The sequence below is a fragment of the Lagenorhynchus albirostris genome, chromosome 16 (genome assembly GCF_949774975.1).
Source record: "Lagenorhynchus albirostris chromosome 16, mLagAlb1.1, whole genome shotgun sequence".
NCBI lineage: Eukaryota > Metazoa > Chordata > Mammalia > Artiodactyla > Delphinidae > Lagenorhynchus > Lagenorhynchus albirostris.
In genome coordinates, this window is record NC_083110.1 from 83348167 (window position 1) to 83374218 (window position 26052).

At 51.8% G+C, this 26052-nt stretch overlaps 1 protein-coding gene across 6 annotated transcripts in view; it reads left to right on the plus strand.

Annotated features, from left to right (window-relative positions):
* INPP5A (inositol polyphosphate-5-phosphatase A) overlaps positions 1–26052 on the plus strand; it is a 176056-nt gene that overhangs the window by 38916 nt on the left and 111088 nt on the right. For all 6 annotated transcript variants that reach the window (XM_060125301.1, XM_060125304.1, XM_060125305.1 and 3 more), the window contains exon 2: positions 20865–20906. In XM_060125301.1, coding sequence (XP_059981284.1) covers positions 20865–20906 — 42 coding nt within the window. The remainder of the gene's footprint in view (positions 1–20864; positions 20907–26052) is intronic.

A 26052-nucleotide genomic window follows, 5' to 3' on the forward strand; every position in this document is an offset into this window, starting at 1 on the left:
GGGGGCCACCCCCTCTGTCCCCCAGCATGGGCTGCAGAGGGCCCCTGCCCGGAAAGACGCCCGCGCCCGCCGCGGCGCTCTCCTCCTGGTGGGGCCTTACGGTGGCTCTTGGGTTGGGGCTGGGTCAGCTTTATCAAGTGACCTGCCCAGAGCTCCCCGGGGCTGTGTCTGCTTGGTGTGAGGTCTGCTTGGTGTGAGAGGAGGGTTCATTCAGTTTGAGAAAAAGAAAAGCAAAATCTGTCGTCCTGGAGCTGGCCATGCTCTGTGGCAAAAGTCACAGAGAGGACCTTGGAGACCATCAACTTCAGCCCTTTATTAAACTCTTTCCAACAGTTTATTACACAAATTCCAAGAATGCAATCAAGTTGAGACTTTTATCGTTAGCACTCGTCTGTCAACCACTGAGATTCTGTCGCTAACATATCACTAGGCTTGTTTTATCACAGTTTATGACACACCTATTCATCCATCGATCACTCTTGTCTTTTGTGCATTTCAAAGTCCCGACACTGGCCGGGCTCCTTCCCCTGTCTTGCCGGGCAGATCCCTCTGCCGAGTTCCCCTCGTGCTGTGGTGGCTTTGGCTCTTCTCCCGGAGACACACACCTGCGCTGTTTGCACGTGCGGCCATTAGGGGCAAAGACACCGTGAACGTCCTTGTACAGATCTTTTTGTGAGCACGTGTTGTCACTTCTCTTCGGCAGCTCCACCTGGGAGTTGAATTGGGTTGTCGTGGGGTGCGTGTGGGTTTAGTTTCCCAGGTGGCCCAGCCACCTCCCCCCGCACCCGTCCCGCCATCGCTGTGGACATTGCGTTGCTCCTCGCCGGCCCCCGCTCCCCGGGGGCTCAGGTCGTTGCAGTCTTGGCCCTTCCGGGGCGTGCGCTGGCGCCTCTTGCTTTGCTTAGTGTCTCCCTGACGACTAACGGTTGTAGGCGTCTTTTCAGGGGCTTGTTAGCCATTCGTGTATTTGGGGGGGGTAAAGTATCTGTTGCTATCTTTTGCCTGTTTTGTTTGCTGAGCTGTTTGTTTTTATTACTGAGTTGTACGAGTTCTCTATGTATCCTGGATGCCAGTCCTTTGTCAGATGCATTTTTGCAAGTTCTCCCAGACTGTGGTTTGCCTGCTCGTTTTCTTAATGGTGATTTCAACCCCCGGAAGTTCTTACCTGTGACTCTTTCATGAGTGATTCTCGCTTTCTGTTCCCTAAGAAATCTTTGCTTACCAGCAAGTCGTGAGGACGTTCTTCTTGCTTCTTTCAGGAACTCTGTATTTAGGGGTTCCATTCATCCCAGATTAATTTTGTGTGTGACGTGAGGTCTGGGTTGAGGTGCGTTGTCCCCACATGGATGTCAGCTGGTTCATTGCTACCTGTTATAAGTTTGTTTTCCGCCGTGCATTGCTTTGGCACCTTTGTGGAAACTCGCAGTATCGATGTGTGTCTCTTTCTGGACTCTGCTCTGTACCATTGATCTGTTCAGTGAGTTTTACTGCAGGACCACCTGTCTTGATGAGTGTAGCTCGATCGTAAGTGTTAATGTCAGGGCAAGTCCTCTGTTATTCTTTGAAGATTGCTTTGGGTATCCTAGGCCTGTTGCATTTCTGTACATGTTTTAGAGTTGGTGTGTCAGTTTCTACAGGAAACCTGCTGAGGTCGTGGCTGTGGGGTTGCACTGAATCCATAGGCGAATGGGGGGAGAATTGACATCTTAGCTCTTCTGTGTCCTCTGCTCATGGACCAGGCGTCACTTCCTTTAGGTAGGTCGTTGATTTTTCCCGCAGTATTTCGTGGTTTTCAGTGTAGAGGGCTTGCGTGGCTTTTGTTAAATGTATTCGTATGTAATTTACATTTTTTGGATGCTGCTGTAAATGGTATTTTTAAACATTTCATATTCCAGTTGTTTGCTGTTGTTACATAAAAATGCAAATGAGTTTTTGTGTATTAATCTCGCGTCCCATGGCCTTGCTAAATTGTAGCTCTTTAGAGAAGTTAGGACTCTATGTCGGCTCCACATCTGCAGACAGACGGGCTGCCCATCCCTCTCTCTGCCTCCCTGCGCAGTCAGGACCTTCCACACCACGTGAATCAGGTAGTGAGTGTGGGCCTCCACATCCGTCTCTTCTTTTAGGGGAAAGGATTTAGTAGCTCATCAGTAACAATGGTGGTGGCTGGAGGATTATTTTTTTCTTCTTTTTTTTCAGTTGTACCATATCAAACTGAGGAAGTTTCTAATTCTTACTTTGCTGAGAGTTTTTTTTTTTAACCACGAAAGAATGTTGAATGCTGTAAAATGCTTTTTCTGCATCTATTGAAATAATCCTGTAGTTTTTCTTTCTTAGTCTGTCAATTTGGTGGATTATATGTGTTTTTCAGGTGTTGAACCAAACTACTGCAGTCCTGGGCTACTTTGTCATGTTATATTCTTTTTTCTTTTTCTTTTTATTAATGTATTTCTGCACTTGGTTTCTGTATGTGTTCATAAGAGACATTGGTCTGTAATTTTCTTTCTTTGCCATGCCTTTGAAGGCCTTTGGCATTAGGGTTGTGTTGGCTTCTTAGAAGAAACTGGAGAGTATTCTCTCATCTATATTTTCAAAGAGCCCTGTGAGATGGTTGGTGTTTCTTCCTTAAGTGATCTACGGAATTCACTAGTGAAATTAGTGAAATCCACTAGTGAAATTAGAAACACTAGTCTGTGTTTTGTGGGGAGGGTTTTGGTACAAATCCAATTTCTTTAACAGATAAAAGTGTTGGTTGTGTGTCGTTTTATTTTAAGGAGTGTGTTCATTTCACCTGCATTGTCGAATCCGGTGGTGTGATGTTCATATTCCCTGTTATTACTTTCGCGTCTGTAGTGATAGCAGCTCCTTGTTGATTCCTGACACTGATTATCTGTGTCCTTTCTTCCTGCTCGTTCTACTCAGGGCTCGTCAGTCTCACTAGTCTGTCCTCTTGCCGCCATCTTGGCTGCGGGTGGTGACTAGTTCCTTCTGCTCAGGACTCCCGGGCCGGCTGGGGCTGCTTTGTTTTGTAGGTTGAAGTGGAAGGTCCGGGCCCCACTTTAATGTTTCCAGTGTAAAATGCGGCTTGTTTACAAACCAAAGTGAAATGAGTGTTGGCCCCGCGTCCTCGCCGTTGCTCCCGGGCCTGCCTGCGGCTGCCTCTGGGAGAGGCTGTCCTGCCTGAATCTCTGCCTGTGACCGAGCCATCCGTGTGGCGGGGAGGGCGCTTGCTGGGGCTCTGGCTCTGGCTGGACCAGGGCGAGTTCTCCCCTCTCACTTTTCCATGGACCTGCGATCGTGTTCTTCAGACACCCACGCTGCCTTTTCCCCTGAACTCTATGCATTTTGTAATTTTCCCTGGGAACGTGCTCCTCCTGACGTGGACAATCTGCAGTCCAGCCCGGCGGGAGTCTCGCCCTTGCTCCGCAACCGCTTCTCCTGGCCCTGAGCCAGGCCACCTGCTGCGGCGGGAGGTCACACGGGACGGCTGGCCTCCCCAGGGTCCCCGCGACAGCATCAGTCCACCGTGATCAGAGCCGGGAACTGGCCACGTGTCCCCAGACCCCAGCGTCTGTGTTTGTGTGCAGACGAGGGATGGTGTTGTGTTGCAGGTGGGAAAGCCTGTCGCTGAGCGTGGGGTGTGTCCTGCGGGAGAGCCGGGTAGGGGCTGCCTGGCCAGGCCGGGTTGGGCCTGTTCTCCCCTCGGGGTCTTCAGAGAGGAAGAGGGAGCTCCGTCAGAGGTCATGGCATCTCCTGTCCTCCCAGGACCGTCTCTGGCTCTCGTGCTGCACCTGGGTCCACCCAGCAGGGGTGAGGGGCCCTCAAGCCCACCGACAGGGCCGCTGCGGAGTCCTGTCCTCGCGACGGTCACCTGGACAGTCCCCTCCCGGAGAGGGATGTGTGAGCCTGTCGCCGGAATCCTGCGGGGACTCCTCACCCTGCACTCAGCGGGGTGCCCGCTGTCACTTGTCACATGGGGTTGGGAGGCCCCCTGACTGAGCAGCCGCGCTGGACAGCCAGCTGGAAGGATGGGGGGCAGGGGACCGGGGACTGTCCCGCCACCGATGGTGTGGTGATGGGTCTGAGGTCCCCAGGGGGACAGCAGCTTAATTGTATTTCTGGGCTCCCCTCTTGCTGAATTTCCCAAAATTTCTGAAAAGACTGTGATTCCCTTTTGAAAAGAAACCTCCTTGTAAATGAGAGAAAGGCATCGGTGCCCTGACTCGGGAGAGGGGCAGGTGGACCTCCACCCGTCTCTTCCCCAGGCAGCCCCCCCACCTCGGGGTTTCCTCTGGTGCCCTCCCGTGTTTCTAAGTACAGGCTCATGTTTGGGGTCTGTGGCATCTGTGGACTGAGCTGCTCTGAGCCCCGCCCTCCCATGCAGTTCTGGGCCAGGGCTCCATCAGGTCTGAGGTCCTTGGGACCACGTGCACGTTGTTCATGGCTCAGCTGCGTGGCCTGCTCTCATTTTATTTCTGCTCAGTCACCTTTTTATTAAAAAGAAAACAGAAGCAGTGGGAGGAGAACAGCACATGAACCGTGTTAACGGGCTTTGGAGGGTGGGAAGGAGACGGCCGGGCGGCAGCTCAGGTGTGGGCCCCTGCACCAGCTGATGCCACATGGGGGCAGCAGGATGGAGGCGGGCCTGCGGGAGGCGGGTGCGGGGCAGGACGGGCAGCAAAGGCCAGGTGCCCGAGAGGAGCCCCACCCCTCCTCTGCGTCCCCAGGCACCGCCCCCAGTGCTCCGGCAGCGCTGGCCAGGGGTCCTGGTGCGCCCCACTTGCTGTTCTAGCCAGAGCGACGTCTTGGAAGGATGTCGTGGTGCCAGAGGGAAGCGTGGTCCTGGGGAGAGGTACACACGCGTGAGGCTCTGTAACGCGGACGCGCTCAGAGCGGAAGCTGAGGTGTGTTTCCATGCCGATGTGCACACCTGCCTCAGGGGTCAGCCTTTTAGTCTGTTTCCCTCTGCATCTGCTGCTTACACTCCAGCTGGATGGGTCTCTGTTAAACGGGCTCAGCTTGGTCTTAGCTGGCCTGAAAGGTGGATAATTTCATTTTTTATAGGCTGCTATTTCAAAGTTAAACTTGCCTTGTTTCTTAGAATTGGATCCTGTTTGATGATTCACTGTCATTTAAATATACTATGTTCCAGGACACTCTTTAGGGGAAAATGTTTATTTTGTTATAAAAGTCCCCAAGCCCTCCTTCCCAATGACTATGGTTCTCAGAGTTTCCGTCTTTGTGAGAGGTTGTGGCGTAATTTATAGAGACGTGCACTGGCTTTTTGCTTTTCTTTAATTAGAGGAGGATGTTGTTGAGTTATCCTTCATGGGAAAACCTCTCTCGCAGTTCTTATTGTCATTTTGTCCTGATTCTCTTACTCTGCCAGGTTTATTTAAAGGCACACGTGTGAAGAGGAGAGACGGGTTTCAGGGCGTGCGGGCTGCAGGCCGGACCGCTGTGCGGCTTGCCCTTGCCATTTGGTGGAAGGCCCATCGTTACTTCCTTCTGCAGAACTATTTTTAGCCTCAGTATTTGTGACCGCACAGACAAGATTTCCTTTCTCTTGAAAGGAAACGGTTTTCCGCAGGGATAAGCGGGTGGCGTGGGGCAGGATTTCCTGAGGAATCGGGCAGCAGGGCGGGTGCACGCCTCGGGGCGCGTCCCCAGGGGCCTTGCCCGCAGGGTGAGGGAGCCCAGGGCCCTCGTTTGTTTCTAAATGCCTCCCGTTTGAAAGTTTTAGGAAGTGCTTGAGAAAGACGAGCTTGTGTCCTGTGTCCACGGTCCTGGGGTGTCACTGTTGCCTCGGAAGGCAGGTGCGCTCAGCTCTCTCGCGGGCTGGGACTGCTGCAGCCGGGACTCTGGGGCTTTGGTGGCCTTGAGTCCACATCTGCCCCGAGCCCGGGCTCCAGCGCCACGCAGCCCCTTTCCTGCCGGTCACAGTTGTGCTTCCCGGCTGAAGGACAGCGCCCGCGCCAAGCAAGCGGGCAGGCTTCCTCCTCTTCCCGCGGGTCCCAGAGGAGAGGGATCTTGGGAGGCGGGGGAAGGGCCAGAACTGGGGCGGGGGCCTCCTGGTTCCCGGCCCTGAGAGCCCCCAGGAGGACAAGGTGCCCCAGGGGCCGGTCAGCTGCAGAGGCGGCCCGTCCGCTGCTTCGCGGCGCCTTTGCGGCCACGCGGCCCCTGCCCCTTCCCACCGGCCGCCTGCCCTGACGGGCTCCCCTGCGTCCTCTCCTCGGGGGCCTGCCTCTGCCAGCTCTGCCCCTGCTCCCCGCATCCGTACTCAGGCCTTCCGGGTGGAGGGGGTGCTTCCTTCTGCGCAGCCGCCGCCGCCCCCATCACTGTCCTCCCCGGAGCCAGCGGACTCTCGCGGCCCCGGGCTGTTGGCCTCCTTCGGGGACCCTCCTTGCGGACGCGTCTGCAGGATTCATGACGCTGCAGTCGGTCGGTCGATGTCTGAGCACCTGCTGTGTTCCCTGCCTGCGAGGCCCAGGCAGTAACAGAGGGACAGAGGGGCAGAGGGGGCGGGGCCCATCCTGTCCTCTCCCGGCCCTGAAGGGAGGGAGCCGAGGTGCTCTCTCCGGCCCGGCCCTCGCACCTGGTGCGTGTGCGTGGTGTCTGGGGTGGAGGGGGGCTCCCCGTCGCCCGTCTGGTGCCCTGCAGCCTCCTCCAGGACGGCACCGGCGAAGAAGGAGTCGGGGTGGCCCTGTGGTGGGTGGACGCCCGGGCACGTGGCTGCCAGCGCAGCTCCCTCAGAGTCCTGAAGCCACGTTTCATGGATTCTCAAAGTACGTTTTTTCCACATTTTCCGTCGTCTGAATTGAGACTAGTCTCCAAAGTTCAAAACCTCATGGGGTGGCTGACGTAGGGGCGTGTTGGACGCGGAAAGTGACCATCATCACTGGTGGAGGCGTGCCGTGGCTGAGGGACCATCCCAGAGCTGGCGGCCTTCTCATGCGGCCGGAGTCTGTCCTGCGGGAAGAGGGGGCCCTCGGCTCTGTTCCCGGTGGGGGCCCTGGGCTGGCGGGGCAGTGCCTTTCTAGGGCCCTGGGGGGGGAGCTGGGATCTGGCCCCTGGCTCCCCGGTGCCTCGTCCTAGGCGTCCCTCTGCCGCTCTCAGCCTGGCTCTCTCCGTGATGCGGAACCCTGGGCCGTGGAGAGAGCGGGGCTGGGAAAGCGGGCGGCCGCACAGGCTCAGCTGAGCCCCCGGCTGGGAGGGCGGGTGCAGAAGCTGGGGGGCCCAGGCCAGCGGGAAGCAGAGGCCCCCCAGGATGCTGGGTGGCGGTTGCTCAGAGAGACCACTGGCTGGTGTGGGCAGGATGAGGCCCAGGACCAGTGCCGCCCTCCAGGCCAGCCAGGCTGTCACCCCAGGTGACCACCGAGGGGTCGGGGTGGGAGAGGGAGGGGGATGGAGGGGGCGCTCGGCGAGAGCTGGGACCTCCGCTGAGGGTCACGGCTGCTGTCGGGCTGCACCGCCCTGCTCACGCTCTGTTGGCCTGGGGTCACGGTTTGTCTTTCAGTCCCGTCCCCACCCTGGGTCCTTCTGCCGCTGACCGTGGAGGCTGCTCGTCCTGCAGGGGGTCCACAGTTTGGGTCCCTGGTTGTGTCTCCCTCTTGGTTTCGGGTTGGATATTGGAGGCCAGGTGCCCCCTGCCCCACCTCGGGAGCCCAGCTCCAGGAAGAGGGCGGCCTCCGTGCACACAGGTCAGTCAGGGGTCTTCTTTGCGATGCTCTGTTTGGGTTTTCTCATATTGTGCCTTTTTTTTCCCTGGATGTTAAGAGTTCTTCATAGTTCTTCAGATATTAGGAAGATTAACTCTTCCTCTGTGATATATATGACAGATATTTTCAATCGGTTTGACAGTTTTTGATTTTGCTAATTTTTTTGCCATGCAAAAGTTGTTTTTTTTTTAATTGTAGACGAACGTATCATTCTCTTTAAAAATTGTATTTGATTTGAGTCATAGTTTGTTTCTCCGAATGAACTTTAGAATCAGCTTATCTAGTCGAGCTGGGTGTGGGCGGTTCACTTACTGGCATCGTCTGGGGGAGAACTACTGACTTTATGGTGCCGAGTCCCCCTCTGAGGACCAGAGAGGGCTCTCCAGTGATTCACATCTGTTTCTTGTCTCTGCCAGGAATGTCATAACACTTTTCTCTTATAAAATTGTCACATTTTAAAATGTATCCCTAACTTGTGCCTTTTCTTATTACGTTGCTGCTATAAATGGGGCGTTCTTTCCCAGCGCATCTTCCTACTGGCTACTGTTTGTGTTTATGATGGCTGTTGATTTTGGTATGTTAACTTTATATCCTGCTATTTTCCCTGAATTCTTCTGTTGTTTGTTTTAGTCTTACCATTGATTCCCTGGGCTTCCCAGATGCACTGTCACATCATCTGTGGATGCAGGCAGCCCCGCCTTCCGTTCAGCTGTTATACCCGTAGTTGTTTTCTCGCTTTGATCTCATTCCCTAGTATCTTCGATGTAAGGTTACGTGGACGTGGGAATAATGGGCATCTTTGCCAAGTTCTCGACCTTAGTGGGAGGGGCTAGTGTTTCCCCCACAAAGAAGGGGCTAGCTTTAGGATGAGGTGCGAAGGTGTGTGTGGTGTATAACTTTTCCAATACATATATTGTGATATTCAAAGTTGTTGCTATTAAATAAGAAGCAATAAGAATAAAGAAAGCTTTTCAGTCCAAAATAAAATACAGAACTATGCCATTAACTGAAGGAACACAGGAAGGATAAACATAAATCCAAATATTATTGAATAAGAAAACAGGAAAAACCCAGGAAAACAGTAAATTAAGGAAATGTTAAGAGTTGTTTGTTTGAATACGTTAAGTGAGATAAATATTTGATAAGCTGATTATTGGAGGGAGGGAGGAAGGGAGGAACAGGCAGATAGACTGACCACACAGTATCACTTGGGGACAAGGATTACTCATACAGTTTAACCATTTGGGTTACATTGTAAATTAGATCCTTACCGTAGACGTTATACCAAAATAAAATCTGAGCGGAGAAAAATGTTTAGAGTGACATGTTTCATTTCGTTATACGCACACAGACATGTTTGTAATAGCAAGGACATGTATGGGTTTTCTATGCTGTGTAACAAATCATCACTGACCTTGTGGTTAGAATAAGCACCCGTTCACTGTGTCAAGTTCCTGTGGGGTAGGAGTCGGGACAGCTGAGCTGGGTCCTCTGCACAGGGTCTCATCTGGAGACCCCAGGAGGGAAGGTCTGTGGATCAGCTCCCTCAGGCTGTTAGCAGAAATCATTTCCTTGTGGCTGTAGAATTCATGGTATCTTGCTTCTTCGGGGCCAGCAGGAGAGAGAGAGAGAAAGAGAGAGAGAGAGAGAGCCCTTTGCTCCCAGCCTCTGACCTTTAGATCCTCTAAATGGTTCACCCGATATCTGATAAGGTCAGACCTACCCAGCATAATCCCCCTCTGATTAACTTAAGATCAGCTAATTACGGGATTTCATTACATCTGCAAAATCCCTTCCCCTTTGCCGTATGTTACCCAATCATGAGAGTGACATCTTACCAGTATTCACAGCCCCACCCCCACCCCCACCCCCACTCTTGAGTGGGAGGGGTGGTGCAGGAGTGAAAGCCTGGGTGGGGCACCTGCAGGCTTGTTGGGATTCTGCCTGCTCAGGGAGCACCTATCAATTCCTGGTTCATTACAGTTTTATCATAAATGTTGCTTTTATTGAAAAACTTTTCAGTTCATTTTTTGACCTTCATTTATTTCTTCTCCATCATTTTTCCCTTATTTAAATCGAAATATTTGACCTATATAATTTTCCTTCTCCCTGAACAACTTTTGAGAACATTACTTTCAGGTCATGTCTACCTGTGATGAATTTCCTCAGTTTTGTTTGTCCAAGTAAGTCTGTTTCCCCTTCTTTTGAAAGATGATTTTGCTGGATACATAATTCTAGGTTGGTGTTTCGGTTTTCTTCTTTCACCACTTGAAAGATTTCACTTCACTCTCTCCTTGCTCATGTGGTTTCTGTTGAGAAGTTCATGTAATTTTCATCCTTGTTCCTCTATAGATTAGGTGACTTTTTCCCCCTTCCTTCTTTCAAAGTTTCTCCTTGTCTTTGGCTTTCAGCAGTTTGTGCCTAGTTTCAGACATTTTGGTATTTATCCTACTTGGTGTTCTCTAAGGCTTTTGGATCTGTGGTTTGGTGTATGTCCTGAGTTTTGCAAAGTTCTTGGCCATTGTTTCTTGAAACTTTTCTTCTGCTCTCTTCTCTCTTTCTCCTTCTGCTATTCCTGTTACATGTACGTTTTATCTTTTGAAATTGTCCTACAGTTCTTGGACGTTCTGTAATTTTTTCATTTTTTTAATCTCCACATTTCAGTTTTGGAAGTTTCTGTTGACGTATCTTCAAGCTCACTAATTGTTTCCTTGGCTGTGTCTAGTCTGTTAATGAGCCCACCGAAGGCATTCTTCATTTTGTTACTGTTTTTGATTTCTAGTATTTCCTTTTGACTCTAAGAGTTTCCATCACTCTGCTTATATTACCCATCTGTTCTTGCATCTTGTCCACTTTTTCCATCACAGTTATTTTAAACCCCCTTTCTGGTAATTCCAAAATCTATGTCATAATTGAGTCTGATTCTGATGCATTTTTAAAAATGTCTTTAGGGAATTCCCTGGCAGTCCAGTGATTAGGACTGTGCACTTCCACTGCCAAGGGCCCGGGTTTGATCCCTGGTTAGGGAACTAAGATCCTGCAAGCTGCTAGGTGCAGCCAAAACATAAATAAATAAGTAAAATAAAATGTCTCCAGACTGTTTTTTTTTTTTCTTGCCTTTTACTATGCCTTGTAATTTTTTTTTTGAAACCTGGACATGATGTATTGGGTAATAGGGACTGAGGCCTTCAGCATGAGGCAGGAGCTGGACTGTGTTTACTGTTTGCTGTAGTTGTGGTGTCAGAGGCTTCACATCCCCCAGTGTCCTGGTTTTGGGGTTCCCCTAAGTACTCCTCCTGCATCTTGCCCCTGTTTCGGCTGGAGTCACTGCCATTGCACTGGAGCCCTCCTGGTGTGGTGGTAAGGAGTGGGGGAAGGAGTGTTCTACAGTCTGTGATTAAATCTCAGTCTGCTAGTGGCCCCGTGTCCCTGGGCTGTGACCCTCACACATTTCTTACTTCCTTCTCCCCATCCCTTAGATGAGGTAGGGAGGCTAGGAGGGGGAAACGTCCTTCCCGCAGGTGGGCTGAGGCTCCGGCAAAGTCTTTCTCTGCCAAGTGGGCTTTGAGAACGCATTGGGTGTATTTCACAAAGGTTACTCTTGCCCTCCTTCTGCCAGAGCCAGGAGGGGATCGTCACTGTGAGCACTCTGTGGGGTGCCTGGAAGTAAAGCCTAGAAAAATGTGCAGGCCTGCTTAGAAGTGTGGTCCCAAGGAGTTCCCCACGTTCATGCTGTCTGCACCCAGCCTCCAGCCTTTCTTCAAAATTACCATCTATTATGAGTCTTCCAGTGATGTTCTGACTCAAGCAGCTTCTCTTCCAGGTCTCAGGGGGGTGGTTTCCTAGCCATTGCAGCTCTCTGATGGGTCCAAGAAAAGACGTTGTAAGGATAAGAGTGAGGACTTGCAAGCTCTTTACGTCATGGGTCTGCAGCTGCAAGTTTCTAGATAACGTTTCGGTTCATTTTAGAGATAATCATTTGATTTTCTTAGTCTTGTTAGTATGGTCAGTTGTATTAGGGGCTTTCCTCATATCGAACCGTCCGTGCATTCATGGTTTATTGCACTTAGTTCTGATTGTGAATTTTCAGTGTGCTGCTGCATTCTTTATGGTAGGGTATTTGCACTGATAGCCATACGTGAGACTGGCTTGAAGTTCCCCCTCTTTATGTATGCTGTCTTTATCTCGTATATATGTCAGTATTACACCCTTTTTTCATGATAGAGACTTTAAAGTTTTTCTTCTTTTTCTGTGACCTAGAGCTGTACTGTCTAATAATGGCTAATTATATGTGACTGTTATACTTAAATTAATCAAAATAAAATAAAAATTAAAAAATTCCATTACTTAGTCCACACTAGCCACATTTCAAGTGGAAATTTAGCTGGTGCCAATAGAGAACATCTTTATCGTCACACGAAGTTTCACTGGAAACTTTCATGAGTTTCAGAGTCAGAGAAGCTTCCCATGTCTCTGAAATCTGCACTGTCCAGGCCAGTGGTCACTAGCCACAGGTGGCTTTTGAGGAGATTTGTATGTGTGGTGTGTTTGTGGTGTGTGTACAGTGTGTGTGTGTGGTGTACTTGTGTGTGTGTGTATGGTGTGTATGTGTTTGTGGTGTGTGTTTGGTGTGTGTGTGGTGTGTTTGTGGTGTGTGGTGTGTGTGGTGTGTGTAGCGTATGTGTATTTATGGTGTGTTTGTGGTGTGTGTGTGTAGTGTGTGTTTGTGGTGTGCTTGTGTGTGTGTGTGTGTGTGGTGTGTATGGTGTGTGTGTCTGTGGTGTGTTTGGTGTGTGTGGTATATCTGTGTGTATGGTGTGTGTGTTTGTGGTGTGTGTGGTGTGTTTGTGGTGTGTGTGGTGTATGTCTGTGTGTGTATTGTGTGTGTGGTGTGCTTGTGTGTGTATGGTGTGTGTGTGTGGTGTGTGTATGGTGTGTGTGTCTGTGTGGTGTGTATGTCTGTATGGTGTGTGTGTGTGTGTGGTGTGTGTGTGGTGTGTGTGGTGTGCTTGTGTGTGTGTGGTGTGTGTATGGTGTGTGTGTGTGGTGTGTGTGTCTGGTGTGTGTGTGTGTCTGTGTGGTGTGTGTCTGTGTGGTGTGTGTGTGGTGTGTGTATGGTGTGTGTGTCTGTGTGGTGTGTGTATGGGGTGTGTGTGTGGTGTGTGTGTGTGTATGGTGTGTGTGTATGGTGTGTGTGTGTGGTGTGTGTGTGGTGTGTGTGTGGTGTGTGTATGGTGTGTGTGTGTATGGTGTGTGTGTGTATGGTGTGTGTGTCTGTGTGGTGTGTGTATGGTGTGTGTGTGGTGTGTGTGTGTGTGTTTGGGGGGGCATGTGAGTTGCTGGTCTTCTGACTTACAGTGACTTTTTGCGCGGTAATATGCAGATTAGCCCAATAGCTTTCATGTAAGCTGCAAGTACTTTCCCGTTTGTCATTTGCCTTTTTTTTCCCCGTTGTTCATAGTGAATAGTAGTTGTTTCAAATGTTGCTAAACTATTCTGAGAGCTTTCATTGTTTTTCTCTGCCTCAAGCTTTTAAAATTAACAGTTAAAAACATGAAAGTAATGCATGGTAATAATTATAAGCATATTAAAAATGAAGAAAAGAAAAGAAAAAGAAATTGCTTCAAATACAACTACTCAAATTTTGGTGTTTTTTTTCTCAGTCTTTTTTTTTACCCTGACAGAGGGTTCAAAGCAGCTGCCCCACAGGGAGGGCCCACGACTACCTTCCGCTCAGCCATTCATTCCTCACGGACCCACGTGGGTCTGTGCGCCCTGCGTTAGCCTTGGCTCTCTGGGGATGAAGTGGAGGGCGAGGGTGGCCCGTTGCTGCAGGGTCCTCTGCAGATGGTTGTGCTGGTCTGGTCCTTGCTGTTGGGCTTGTGCGTGGGCACGAAGTATTTTTGTGTTCCTTCCATCTCTGTTAAGGTATAAACTGCTTCCATGTTAATATGTGCTCATCAGATGTTGTATTTCTAGGTAAAATACACCTGGCATAGTATTTATCATTTTAATCCTTTGTAAACGTACATCGGCATTACATCCATTTACAGTGCTGTGTGATCGTCACCACTGTCTATACCCAGAACTTCTTTATCATCTCATGGATTTCTTGCTGTTGCCTCCTTCTTTCCTTCAGCAGACATACTACATGACTTTCTTTATCGATGAGCCGTCCGCAGTACTATTCTGAAGTATTCTTAATTGTAATTCTCTTATAAATGATGTTATCGTGAACTTCTTTGTGTGCAGAGCGTTTTTGTTGTTTAGAATTACATTTTTTAGGATCGACGTCCAGAAATAGAATTTCACATTTGGAAGGAATGAGCATTTTTAACATTTTTCCCAGCCACATTTTGATAGTTTTTTTCTTATTCTGCAAGGTCATGAGAGCAAATTGAGGGTGTTTAAGAGGTAAGTAAGGTATGTGCTTTCTTCGAATACACACAGAGCCCTGCCTGGCTCACGCTTTGGGCTGAAATGAGAGTATTTCTTTAAGAGCTAGTACGTGTGTTTAGCTTTTATTCTTACTTTAGTGTCTTTAAAAATCACTCTGCACTAGCCAAATATGGGCTGCAGCTCTGAGGAGGCCTCCAGGCCTTGCCGCGCAGAGTCACCAGTTTGTTAATTTAGCCTCTGGGACATCAGTGGCCCCGTGATTGCAGCCCAGCAAGACCTGTTTGGGTGGGGCTCTCTGTTAAAGGGTGCTGTGCTAAGGTAGGTCTCATTTTATAGAAAATTCTGGGATACATACATTTGAAAAAATCATTTTTGTGTTTGGTCTTGGCAGAAAAGCAGGCCTCTGTATGTGTGTGTGTGTGTGTGTGTGTGTGTGTGTACATGCACACACACGTTTTAATGTGTGAGCATGTATTTTCTAGATATTTGGAACCACGGTGACAAAGCTTTTCCGGTGTTTCCGCTGTACCTTTCCCTTTTTCGCACGGCATCGTGGGAGGTGTGTCAGGCGTGTGCACGTGTGGCTGTGCCGCTGTGCGCTTATCCAGGACAGGCCCTGGGCGGCATCCACTCTGCTCCTCCAGTAGCAGGAGCTTTCAGTCGCCCTGGTTTACCTCCTTGAGGACATCATGGTCTGTTGTTAAACTCCTTACATTCTGTGAGATAAGATTTGAGGCAGATATTAGGATTTCAGACTGTAATTGCAGTTGTAACTTTCAAGAATGTAGTGTTTTTCCACACATCTTCAGGAATGCATTAAGAAAGGGAAACAATAGGGCTATATGCTGGGTGGGGACATCCTTATCTGTAGAGTTTAAAAATTATGTATTATGTTGGCATTGCAGACCGTCTTCTCATTCTTATTTTTGTTTCCAGTGTTTGCCCTTTTGATGTGTGTTGTGTGGTCATGGTACGTGGTGACGTTGTGCTGTGTTCGGCAGCCCCAGAGTTTTCTGTGTGTCTCCATCAGGTGGGCCTATGGGACTTCCCTTTCTTATCACTGGGCTTGAAACTTTTTTTTTTTTTTAATAAAATAAGAGTGAAATGCAATAACGCACCTAGAACAGCTCCAGAGACTGCTGAGCCGCAGCCCGGGGGGCTTTGCTCCGGTGGAGCTGCAGCGACTCCAGACGTGTTTCTCTTTAGTTTTGTCGTGGTCAGATGCACATGACATACGACTTACCACGTGACCCAAGTGCCAGGCTCAGTGGCATCAGGTACATTCACATCGTTGTGTAGGCGTCGCCACCATCAGCTCCAGGACTTTTTCATCTCCCGAAACTGAAACTCTGCCCCCATTCAACACTCTGCATCCCCTCCCCACCACCCCTGGCCCCCACCATCTGCTTTCTGTCCCTAGGGACTTGACTGCAGTAGGGACCCAGCATGAATAGAGTTATGCGGTATTTGCCCTTTTGTGACGGGCTTATTTTGCACAGCCTGATGTCTTTACGAGTCATCCATGGTGGAGCATGTCAGAATTTCCTTCTCTCTCGAGGCGAAATAACAGTGCAGTGTGTGGACGACACCACGCTGTGCTCGTCCGTTCCTCCACCAGCGGCCAGTTGCGCTGCTCGCACCTTTTGGCTGATTGTGAATAACAGATGCTGCTGTGAACGTGGGTGTGCAAATGGCTGCTTGAGTTTCTGCTTTCGATTCCTTTGGATAAATGCCCAACGTGGAATTGCAGAATCGTATGGCGAATTCTATTTTGAATATTTTGAGGGACCACCATACTGTTTTCCAAGGTGGGTGCACCATTTTACATTCCCACCGACGTGCGCGAGGGCTCTGATTTCTCCGCGTTCTCACCAGCGCCTGTTATTTTGTTTATCTATTTTAAGATGATGGGTGTGAAGTGGTGCCTCACTGCAGTTTAGACGTGCATTTCCTTAATGGCTGGTGACGCTGAGCATCTTGTCATGCGCTTATTGGCCCTTTTTGCACCTTCCTTGGAGGAGTGTCTATTCCAGTCCTGTGCCTCTGTTGAATAGTCATATTTGTCTTTTTGTTGTTGAGTTGTAAGAGTTTTAAAAAATATATTCTGGATGTTAACCCACTCTCAGATACATGATTTGCCAGTATTTTCTTACATTCTGTGGGTTGCCTCTTCACTCTATTGATCGTGTCTTTTGACGCACAGAAGTTTTAAATTTGGGTGCAGGCCGGTTTATTTTTTCATTGGTTGCCCGTGCTTTTGGTGTCACGATCCAAGGAATCATTGCAAAATCCAGTGTCACGAAGCTTTTCCCCAACGTTTTCTTCTAAAAATGTTATAGATTTAGGTCTTATGTTTAGGTCTTTGATCCATTTTGAGTTAATTTTTATATATGGTGCTAAGTAATAGTCCAACTTTATTCTTTTGTATGCAGATACCCGGTTTTCCCAAAATCATGTGTTGAAATTACCGTGTTTTCCTTATTTTGTGGTCTTGGCACCTTTGTGAAAAATCATTTGACACACATGTGATGGTTTATTTCTGGGCTCTCTTCTCTGTTCCACTGGTCTATACGTCTGTCTTTGTGCCCGTCCCATGCCGTTTTGATGACTGTGGCCGTGAAATCAGGAAGTGTAAGACCTCTAATTTCTTCTTCTTCTTCAAGATTGTTTTGACTATTTATGGTCCCTTGAGATTTCATATGAATTTTAGGATGGGTTTTTCTATTTCTGTAAAAAAAGTAGTTGGAATTTCAGTAAGGATGGCATTGAATCTGAAGATTGCTTGGGATGGTATCAACATCTTAACAGTACTGTCTTCCAGTCCATGAGCTCGGGATGTGTTTCCATTTACCGATACCTAATTTCCTGCAGAAATGTTTTGTAGTTTTCAGTGTACAAGTCTTGCCTTGGTTATCTTATTCTTTTTGATGGTATGGTAGATGGAATTTTCTTTATCTCTTTTTTGGATTGTTCATTGTTAGTCTATAGAAAACCAGTGATTTTTGTGTGTTGATTTTGTGCCCTACGACTTTGCTATAATTCATTTATTAGTTCTAACAGTTTTTTTTTTTTGGTAGACTCTTTAGGGCTCACTATATATAAGATCATGTCATCTGTGAACAAAGATAATTTTATTTCTTCCTTTGCAATTTGGATGCCTTTTGTTTCTTTTCTTGCCTAATGCCGTGGCTAGGACTTCCAGAACTGTGTTGAATACAAGTGGTGAGAGTGGGCATCCTTGTCTTATTCCTGATCTTAGGGGAGAAGCTTTCCATTTTTCACCATTGAGAATAATGTTAGCTGTGGTTACTTCAATTTTGAGTGTTAGAATCTATAGGCATTTCCCCCCTTAGGTTCCTTTCTGTGCTTTTATGTCTAGGAAGGCTATCTTTCTAGCATAAGGACAGCTATTTGCTTATGTCTTCTTCTGATAGTTTTTCCTGTTTCAAGTTTTTGTGTTTATCTCCTGAAGTCATGTAGAGCTTATTTTGTTTGCAAAGTAAAGAAAAGATCTAATATAGCAGTTTAAAAATAAGCATTGAACTAGTTGACTACTACTGCCTTGGCCCTCACCAGTGTGACATGCCCCATTACTTCCTGCAGCTGCCTCAGTTCTGTACTTAGGAAGGGGGTTGCTGTGTCTTCAAGAGTCTGGGTGCCTTTCTCTGTCAGGGGGTGTGGGACAAGCATGCTAAAATGACTCTCAATTCCTTCACGCTTCCTGCCGAAATAGAATTCTTTTATAAGGTCCCTTTTTGTTTTCCTTAAAGTCTAAGCATTATAGAAAAGTACAAATCATCCCACAACCCAGAAAGAGCCATTGTACATGTGTCCCCAGCTCTCTGTGTGCAGGGCGGTGCAGTGAGCAGGGTGGGCTGAGTGACCAGGGGCCACACAGCACTGCTGTCTTCAGTCCAATGTCAAATTGAATTCTATTGGAATTTTCAAGAGAAAAAAGTACTGGCTTGAGAAAAATGCAAACTATATATCTCTCTAAAATTCTCCTAAGTATATGAAAACTTAAAAACAAACTTTAAGAATTTGTAGTTTGAAAATACATCTTAACTTTCGACCATGTTCGTGAACTACCTGCTGTAAAGAAATCACTCTTCTGCAGGGGTTCTTTGCTTGCCACCCACCCCCCCGACCCGGTATAGATTTAGTATCTGCGTTTTGTCAGGTCTCTGACATCACATCCCTTCACATCTAGTCCTTAGTCCTGTGCGTAGGTGGACGCCGGGCTCGTCCCCGTGGTCTTCTGGTTTCTGTTTCTGTTCCTGAGTTCTGGGCCTGCGGGTTCCGCATCCGTCTGTCCATCAGTGACCGGGTTGGTCTTGCTGTCCGTCTTTCCGAATCCCCTTTTCTCAGAATACTGTTCCCTTGCAAGCTTGGTTGGTTTTCCTTCCCTTTTAGGGAAGCATTTGCTCTACATTGGCTTCTGGGCCCTTTGTGTCCCGTTTTCCAGCTCCCTCCTTGGGGATGCCCATTCCTGCTGCTCTGCACCCTCAGGCTCCCGCGCTCGTGGACTCGGGACTGGAAGCTGAATCTCTTTGCCCTCTGTCTCCAGGCCGAGCCCACGAGCTGAAATGCTGGTGGGCCCTCTGTGCCCCCAAACCAGCACCCTTGCCCTCAGCCCAGGACAGGGGTGGGGGGCTGCCCTCCCCTTTCACTCGCTCCTGGTCAGGGCATCTGGGACCTTTGCACTCGAAGTCTTCTTTCTTTGATCACCCCGGGGCCCAAGGCCGACTGACTGGCCATCCCTGCTCGCGTCCTCGCCATGGCGCGGGTTGCCCCGCGTCCCTGGTTCAGGTGGGGGATCGTTCGGGTCGGTGGGAGAGGGGTGCGCGGTGCTCTCCGTGCTCTCAGAGCTGTGCCGCCGTCACCGCCTCCACCCCTCAGCCACACCCGGGACCCGGCAACAGTCTGCTGCCTGTCTCTGCAGACCTGCCTGTTCTGGAGTTCCGTGAACCGGCATCAGACGTCATCTGTCCTTTGGTGACGGGCTTCTTTCACTGAGCACAGCGTTCTTGAGGCTCATCCACGCCGTGGGCCATGTCAGTGGCCGTCGTGTTCTCTTGGACCACGTTTTGTCTCTCCGTGCATGCTGGGCTGGCCTTTGGGCAGTTCCTGCCTTTCGCCTGCCGGATTCCGTGGCTACAAGTGCTCGTGGCCGAGCCTCTGCTTGGACAAGCGTTTCCACGTCTCTTGGGCGCATCGCTGGGCCAGCCGGCGTTTTGAGGAAGCGCCAGACCGTTTCCCACAGCAGCCGCGCCGCCCGCACCCTCCTCCCCCGCCCCCAGCCGTGTCTGAGGGTCCGCTTCTGTGCAGTCTCCCCAGACTTGTCTCTGTGTCAGCGTCCCGGGCTGTGGGGCGGCATCTTGCCGTGGTTCGGGTTTGCGTTTCCCTGACGCCTAGTGATGTTTGGCATCTTCCATGGGCTGTTGGCTGTCAGTCTGTTCAGAGCCTCTGCCCGGTCTTTCCGTGGGCGGCCTGCCTGCTCGTGCTTTTCTTTGCTCACCTGGGAGGGTGACAGACAGAGGCACGGCGTGCCCTCCTCCCCGTGCAGGACGTGGGGGCTGGAGGCTGGGCCCCGGCCCCGAACTTGGCCTTGGAGACTGGAAGGCCCCACACCCGGCTGGACGCTGGCCTCCGTCTCTGTTGCGCGGATGTGTGGAGCCTCCTCTACACCCTCCTGTGTGGTCTGCGAGGCTCTGGTTTCCCAGCCGTTTTCCCTTTGTTCGTTGCTCAGCCTGCAGTGCAGGCTACCTGCCCTCGGGACACACAGAAGCATCAGCGGGCGACAGCACCTCCCGTGTGGCAGCCGTGCACTCTGGCTTCGTGGGCCATGGGTGACGCGTTTGGGCCCAGCCGTGGTCAACCTGGACTCTGGCTCCGGGCCCACAGCCTTGCCGTCCAGAGCTCTGCTCGGATCAGGGGTCTGAGTCCTGAGGCATGGTGGGTGGGGTTTTGTTTTTTTTGTTTCGAATTGTGGTAGAAAACACATAACATTAGATTTGTCATCTTCGCCGTTCTTAAGCGTGGTCCAGCAGTGTCAGGGACATTCACACTGATGTCACCAGATCTCAGGAACTTTTCATTTCCTGTGTCTGAAACTCTGCACCCACTGGACGTACGTCCCTGCCGTGTCTCCCGTCCCTGTCCAGGCCTGCCGTGACCTCTCAGCACCTTGGCCTCGTTGGGTTGGGTTGGACCACGCCCCTCACTCGGCTGGCTGGCCTGGTGGTCCAGGACCCTGGCAGGCCGTGTGGGAAAAGGCGGCGTCCTGTTTTCTCAGGGACCGGGCACTCTGTGTTGGCTGTGTCCTGGGGTGTCCGCAAGCCCGAAACCAGCACTTGGTGCCGCGTGGCTCTTTCCACATTCTCAGAGCCTGGACCGGGCCCCCTGCCGCTAGGTCCTGCCGGACACCCCCGCCTGGCTGCGGGCAGCCCCTCCCAAGCCCCCCACCCCGGGGACAGAGCAGGGCTGGAGGTCAGCTCTGGATCCAGGGCTGTGGCGCCTGCCCATCACCAGGCGAGGCTTGTCCTCGCTCTGCCCCTTTTCCCTGGACGAGCTGTGGACCAGCTCCCCGTGCAGAATGGGGTCTCCCGAGTGGAACAGGGTGTCCTCCGCCCGTGTCGCGCCCTAGCCCCCATGGTGAGGACGGCAGATGGGCCATCACGTTGGCGTCTGCTCGCGGACGTAAGGGCTGTGTCACTGGCCTGACTGTCTTTTCTTCTTAATTTACAGCCAGAAAACCTCCAGAAGAACTGGCTGCGGGAATTTTATCAGGTAAGAGCCCCGTGGCGGCCGGGCCCGCGGGAGGGGAGCAGCTCACATTGCGAGAGATCACGATTCGTCCTGTGGCCTCGCGCAGGCAGCCGGGGGGTCCCATCCACTTCCCGGTTCCTCCTCGGAGGCCCCTCCCTTCTCAGATGCCCCCACCCCGGCCGGGGTCTCTGGTTGTCGGAGGGGAGGCTGTCGAAAGCTGGCGGGGACATTTGGGTGCCTTTCGGGGCGCCCTGGGTTCTGGGCAGAAAGCACGGTGACCGGCTGGCGGGTGGACGCCGGCCGGAGGCTCTGGGGGAAGCCTGTCGGGACGAGCGGCTAGTTCCCGGCACCTTCTGTGGAGCAGCTGTTGGTTGGGCCCGTTGTCTGTGGTCAGTTCTGTCCTGGATGCCGGGGGGGGGCGCTCTGGAGGGATGACAGAGGACTCTGCTCCTGGAGCCTGTGCTCCACGGGGACAGGCGAGGAGCACAGCCAGGACCAGCTCAGACGTCCCCCCACGAGGACCAGCCTCGCAGTATCGGGGTCCTTGGCGGCGCACGTGGGACCCTGATGGGGCGTTGAGAGGCCACTCTGGGAACTGGTGGACGAGTAGGGCATCCCGCTCAGCGGGGCTGCAGGCTGACTGTGGGCCACCAGGAGGCCAGTGTGGCCGCAGAGCCTGGGGCAGGGACCGAGTGACGAGCCCAGCACGTGTGTTCTGTGAACAGGAGGAAGTGTGGATATTGGGGGCCGGCCTCAGGGCTGCTGAGACCCCAGGGGCTGAGGGGTGGCACCTGGCGGGTCCCCTCGGGGGCGCTCGGTGTCCTGACCATCCCATGTGGGACACATGGGCCACTGGGCAGCCCTGGGCTCCTGCCGTCCCTGCTGGCACTGGGGGGTGGCCACCTGTCAAGTCTGTTGGTCTGAGCTGTCCACGCCTGACCCCACCAGATGCTCAGACCACTGATGGGGACAGGGGTGGGGTGCGGGTTCTGCTCCCACCCTGGAGATGCAGCCGGATCCAGAGGGAAGAGTCCAATGAGGTGTGTCTGTCTGGGCTATTTGGAGGTGGGCGGTGGTCTCGGCTGGGAGGGCAGGCGGGTCCCTGGGGAGCATCTGAGGCCCCGGAGGGTGGGGTTGGCAAGAGGCCGTGGCGGGGGTGTCCGTGGTAGTGAGTGGGGCTCGTTTCCCCATCACCTGGGGGTTCTGAGCTCTTCCTTCCCCACATTCTGCCCTGCCCAGGTGCAGAGCTGACCTCAGGGCCCCGGCCGAAGCCTGGCCTGGCAGAGCTGTTACGTCAGCTCCAGGCAGGCAGCTGTCCGAGGGGGCGGGGCGAGACCACCTTCCTGGTCGAGGGCTCACCTCGGGGGCGCGGTCCGGCTCCAGCGGCTCCCTCTGCCTGTGGCTGTGGAGTGAGAGGCCCTGGTGTGTGGCCGGAGCCATCCGTCCAGCTCTGTCTGTTCCCTGGTCTGTGTTAGTTTCGGCCAGAACAGCTGTCATGTTTGTTCGTTTGTTTTTCATGGCTGGGCCTTGGCAGTGCCCGAGGAGCACAGGGTGTGAGATGTGGTGGGTAGCGGGCCTGGCTCCGGGCTGGGAGGGGTCTTGGCGGTGACGGCCTCAAGGATGCAGGTGGGAGGCCTGTTCGGGCGCTGGGCTGCCCTCGGTGAGAGGCCCCTGGGATCGGTCACGGGGAGCCGGCGTGAGACGCCGACTTGACAGGCCCCAGACTGAAGGCGCGGGGCTCACGTCCAGCCTTCCTTTTCCCTCCTGTTTTACTGACGACCTGGAGCCTCGGTACAGTTAGGACAGCGAGTAGCCGGTGATCTGGGGGTGAGTTCAGAGGGCGGCGGCTCCACTTTTTGTGAACTCTGACCCCCAGGAAACACAGACCTCCTCCTTTCTGAGCCTCCTGGCTGCACACTCAGCCGTGTCGGGCTGTTTCCGGAACCAGAGACCGACCGGCGGGTAGGCAGCTTGGTGCTTCTCTCGAGGTCGGTGTGCAGGGCGCCCGCGTCCTTTCTGGAACACTCCGCCTTGGCAAAGGGAATAGAACGTAAGGAGTGATGAGAGCTGCGGGACGCTCTTCCCGGTTTGTGAGCAGAAGCCTCTTGAGGAGGAAGAAATTTCAGTGGCAATTCTTGAAAGTAAGATTTTAACACAAGCCCCCCCACCGCCTTTCTTGGGCCGACTTGGTCAGTGGGGTGCCCAGCCCCCTGCCCGCAGCCCAGCAGCTGTGGGTCGGGGAGCCGAGCAGCCCCACCCAGCGCAAGGCTGGCGCTGGCCCAGGGCCCGGGGGCGGGGCCTCGAGACACGGGGAGCTGGGTGGCTGTACTTTTTAAAAAAAATCCTAGAGTTTCTGTTATGCGGTTATGATATTTTTCAAAGTAGGCTTTTAATGACCTGCTTTTATGAACAGGAGAACTGAATACAACCTTCATGTTTTCTAGAACCCTTGGAGTAATTTTTGCTTTTTTGTCAAACTTGATCACCGTAAAAATGCAGGGACAGGAGGAAATACCGTTTATGTTCCCATCCTTAGTTCTGAACTGAGATTTTCGTGTGCTCTGTCCTGAACGTGGCCACGGCACCAGAGAGGGTGGTCAGCCTTCCAGAAGACGCAGAGCCTGGCCTCACCCCTGCTGGCCTCCCCATGCTTCCCTGCCCTCTGTGCCCATCCCAGCTCTGACCTCTCCCCAGGCCTCAGACTCCTGGAACCATCGCCAGCGACCCTCACCCACTTCCAGGCCAGCGGCAGCCTTGCCAGCCCCCTTCATGGTCCCTCGGGAATCTCCCTCGAGGCCGCCACACCCCCGTCCTTTCTCTGTGAGCAGCGGAGCGCCCTGCAAATGGAAGCCAGGTCCTGCTGCCCTCCTGCTTCCCGTCTCCTGGGCTGAGGGCCCAGGGTCCATGCGGGGCCTCCAGGCGGCCCCACTCACCCCGCTGCCTCCTCCTGTGCCTGCTCTGTTCCCAGGCACGCCTGGGGTTTGGGCCTCTGCCTTGCCCCCCGCCCCACTCTCCTCGTCCTGAGAGGCCCCTCCGGTCACCCTCTTGGCCTCCCCCAGCCTTATCTTGCCCTGTGGACGCATCACTCTCTGAACTTGTATTCTGCACATGCGGCCTCCACCTCTGCCCCCAAATTCATATGCTGGAGCCTCATCCCCATTGTGATGGCATTTGAGGCGGGTCCTTTGTGAGGTGATTACGTTCAGGTGAAGTCATGAGGGTGGGGCCGTCATGGGATCAGTGCCCTTACACAAAGAGGAAGAGACCATGGCTTGGGAGGTGCCAGCCGCCGTGCAGGGTGCTGGGGGCCAGAGGGGAGGGGCCAGACACCCCGCCCTCGGGAACTTCCGCGGTGCTGCCAAGATACAGCCGGAAACGGCCCAGGGTGGCCTAGGGCTGCTCTGGGCTGGGCTGCAGGAACCGGCTTGCAGGGTCCTCAGGAAGGCCCTGGACGAGGCTGCAGCCAGACCCGAGGACGGGCAGGCGCAGCCGTTCTGCCTCTGACGGTCACTAATCCTAGTGACTGCAGGCCAGGTTGGTGGGAGGTCGATTTTAACTTTCCAGTTTACAGAGACGGTGCACTTGGGGCAGGGCCCATCCTGCTGCTGCATCCCTAGAGCCTGGAGTGTGTCTGCACGTGGTGTGTGCTCAGCTCTCAGCTGAACAACAGTGAGGAAACAGCACAAAGCAGTGGAGATAAATAAGTGTCCCCACCCCCATTCTGCCTGTGCTTGATGTCACACCCTCACGTCTAATGTCTGTGTGTTCCGGGGAAAAGGTCCCTTCCTTAGCCAGTCGCAGGTCAGCGCACTTGGACATCTTACTCTTTGTTTGGTAAACTGGGAAATCTTTCTCTGTAGGTTAATATACACTCTCTTTTAATGGCTTCAGGGTATTTCATCAAATGGATGGATAGGCCATCATGTTTTAAAGTCATTTTTCTATCAATGGCCCTTAGCTTGTTTCAAGTTTATTGTAATGCTATAGATAAATTATAAAACAGGTATGACGCTGGCTCACATCCAAACATGAAAAATGAGCAAGTATTGATGATTTTCTATTGAGATAATAAATATTTGTTATTTACTAATGAGAGATCCAGTAAGATGTTAGAAGTGGTTCAAAGAAGAATCCAAAGAGCAAACATATGGGCTCTGCTGTCTGCGGTGCTGAGACGAATTTGCAGAAGGGATGTAGGACTGGCCAGGAATGAGCTGTGCGCCACCAGACACTGGCATTCTTTTTTTAAAAAAAGATAATAATAATAATATTTATTTATTTATTTATTTATTTATTTATGGCTGTGTTGGGTCTTCGTTGCTGCGCGCAGGCTTTCTCTAGTTGCGGCGAGTGGGGGCTACCCTTTGCTGCAGTGCGTGGGCTTCTCATTGCCGTGGCTTCTCTTGTTGCAGAGCACAGGCTCTAGGCACGCAGCCTTCAGTAGTTGTGGCACGCGGGCTCAGTAGCTGTGCTCGCGGGCTCTAGAGCGCAGGCTCAGTAGCTGTGGCATAAAGGCTTAGTTGGGTATAGTTGGGTATAAAGGCTTAGTTGCTCCATGGCATGTGGGATCTTCCCGGACCAGGGCTCGAACCCGTGTCCCCTGCATTGGCAGGTGGATTCTTAACCACTGCGCCACCAGGGAAGCCCGACACTGGCGTTCTTGAGGTCAAGAATCTTTGCATCACTGCTGGTGTTTAGAATTCACAGAACTGTAAAACAGCTCAGAGATCATTAAAGACAGAGATAACCCGAACAGGGACAGGGTACCTCTAATCTTTTATGCCCATTTGAAAGTCTTTCACAATTTTCCCTGACAATAACTTAAAGAATAACAGGATGAGTAATATCTTCTTCCAGCTAACATGGAGAAACAGGTACCAAATTTATCCTCCTGCCTTAAACAAATTAAGACCAGAAAACATATATGAAACAGTAGTTTTCAGACCTCAAGCAGCAGGCAGGACTGAGGGGATGAGAAAGGAGCCTGTACTCACCCCAGTTTACAGCCAGAGAGAACTTCTAGGCTAGTGTCCAGCAAGACAAAATTTACAATTTGATGGTTTACAACCAATAAAAAATGACCACGCAGGCAAAGAAGCAGGGAAACAGGACCCTTAAAGAGGAGAAAAGTCAGTCAACGGTATGGCTAGAGGTTTATCAGTTTTAT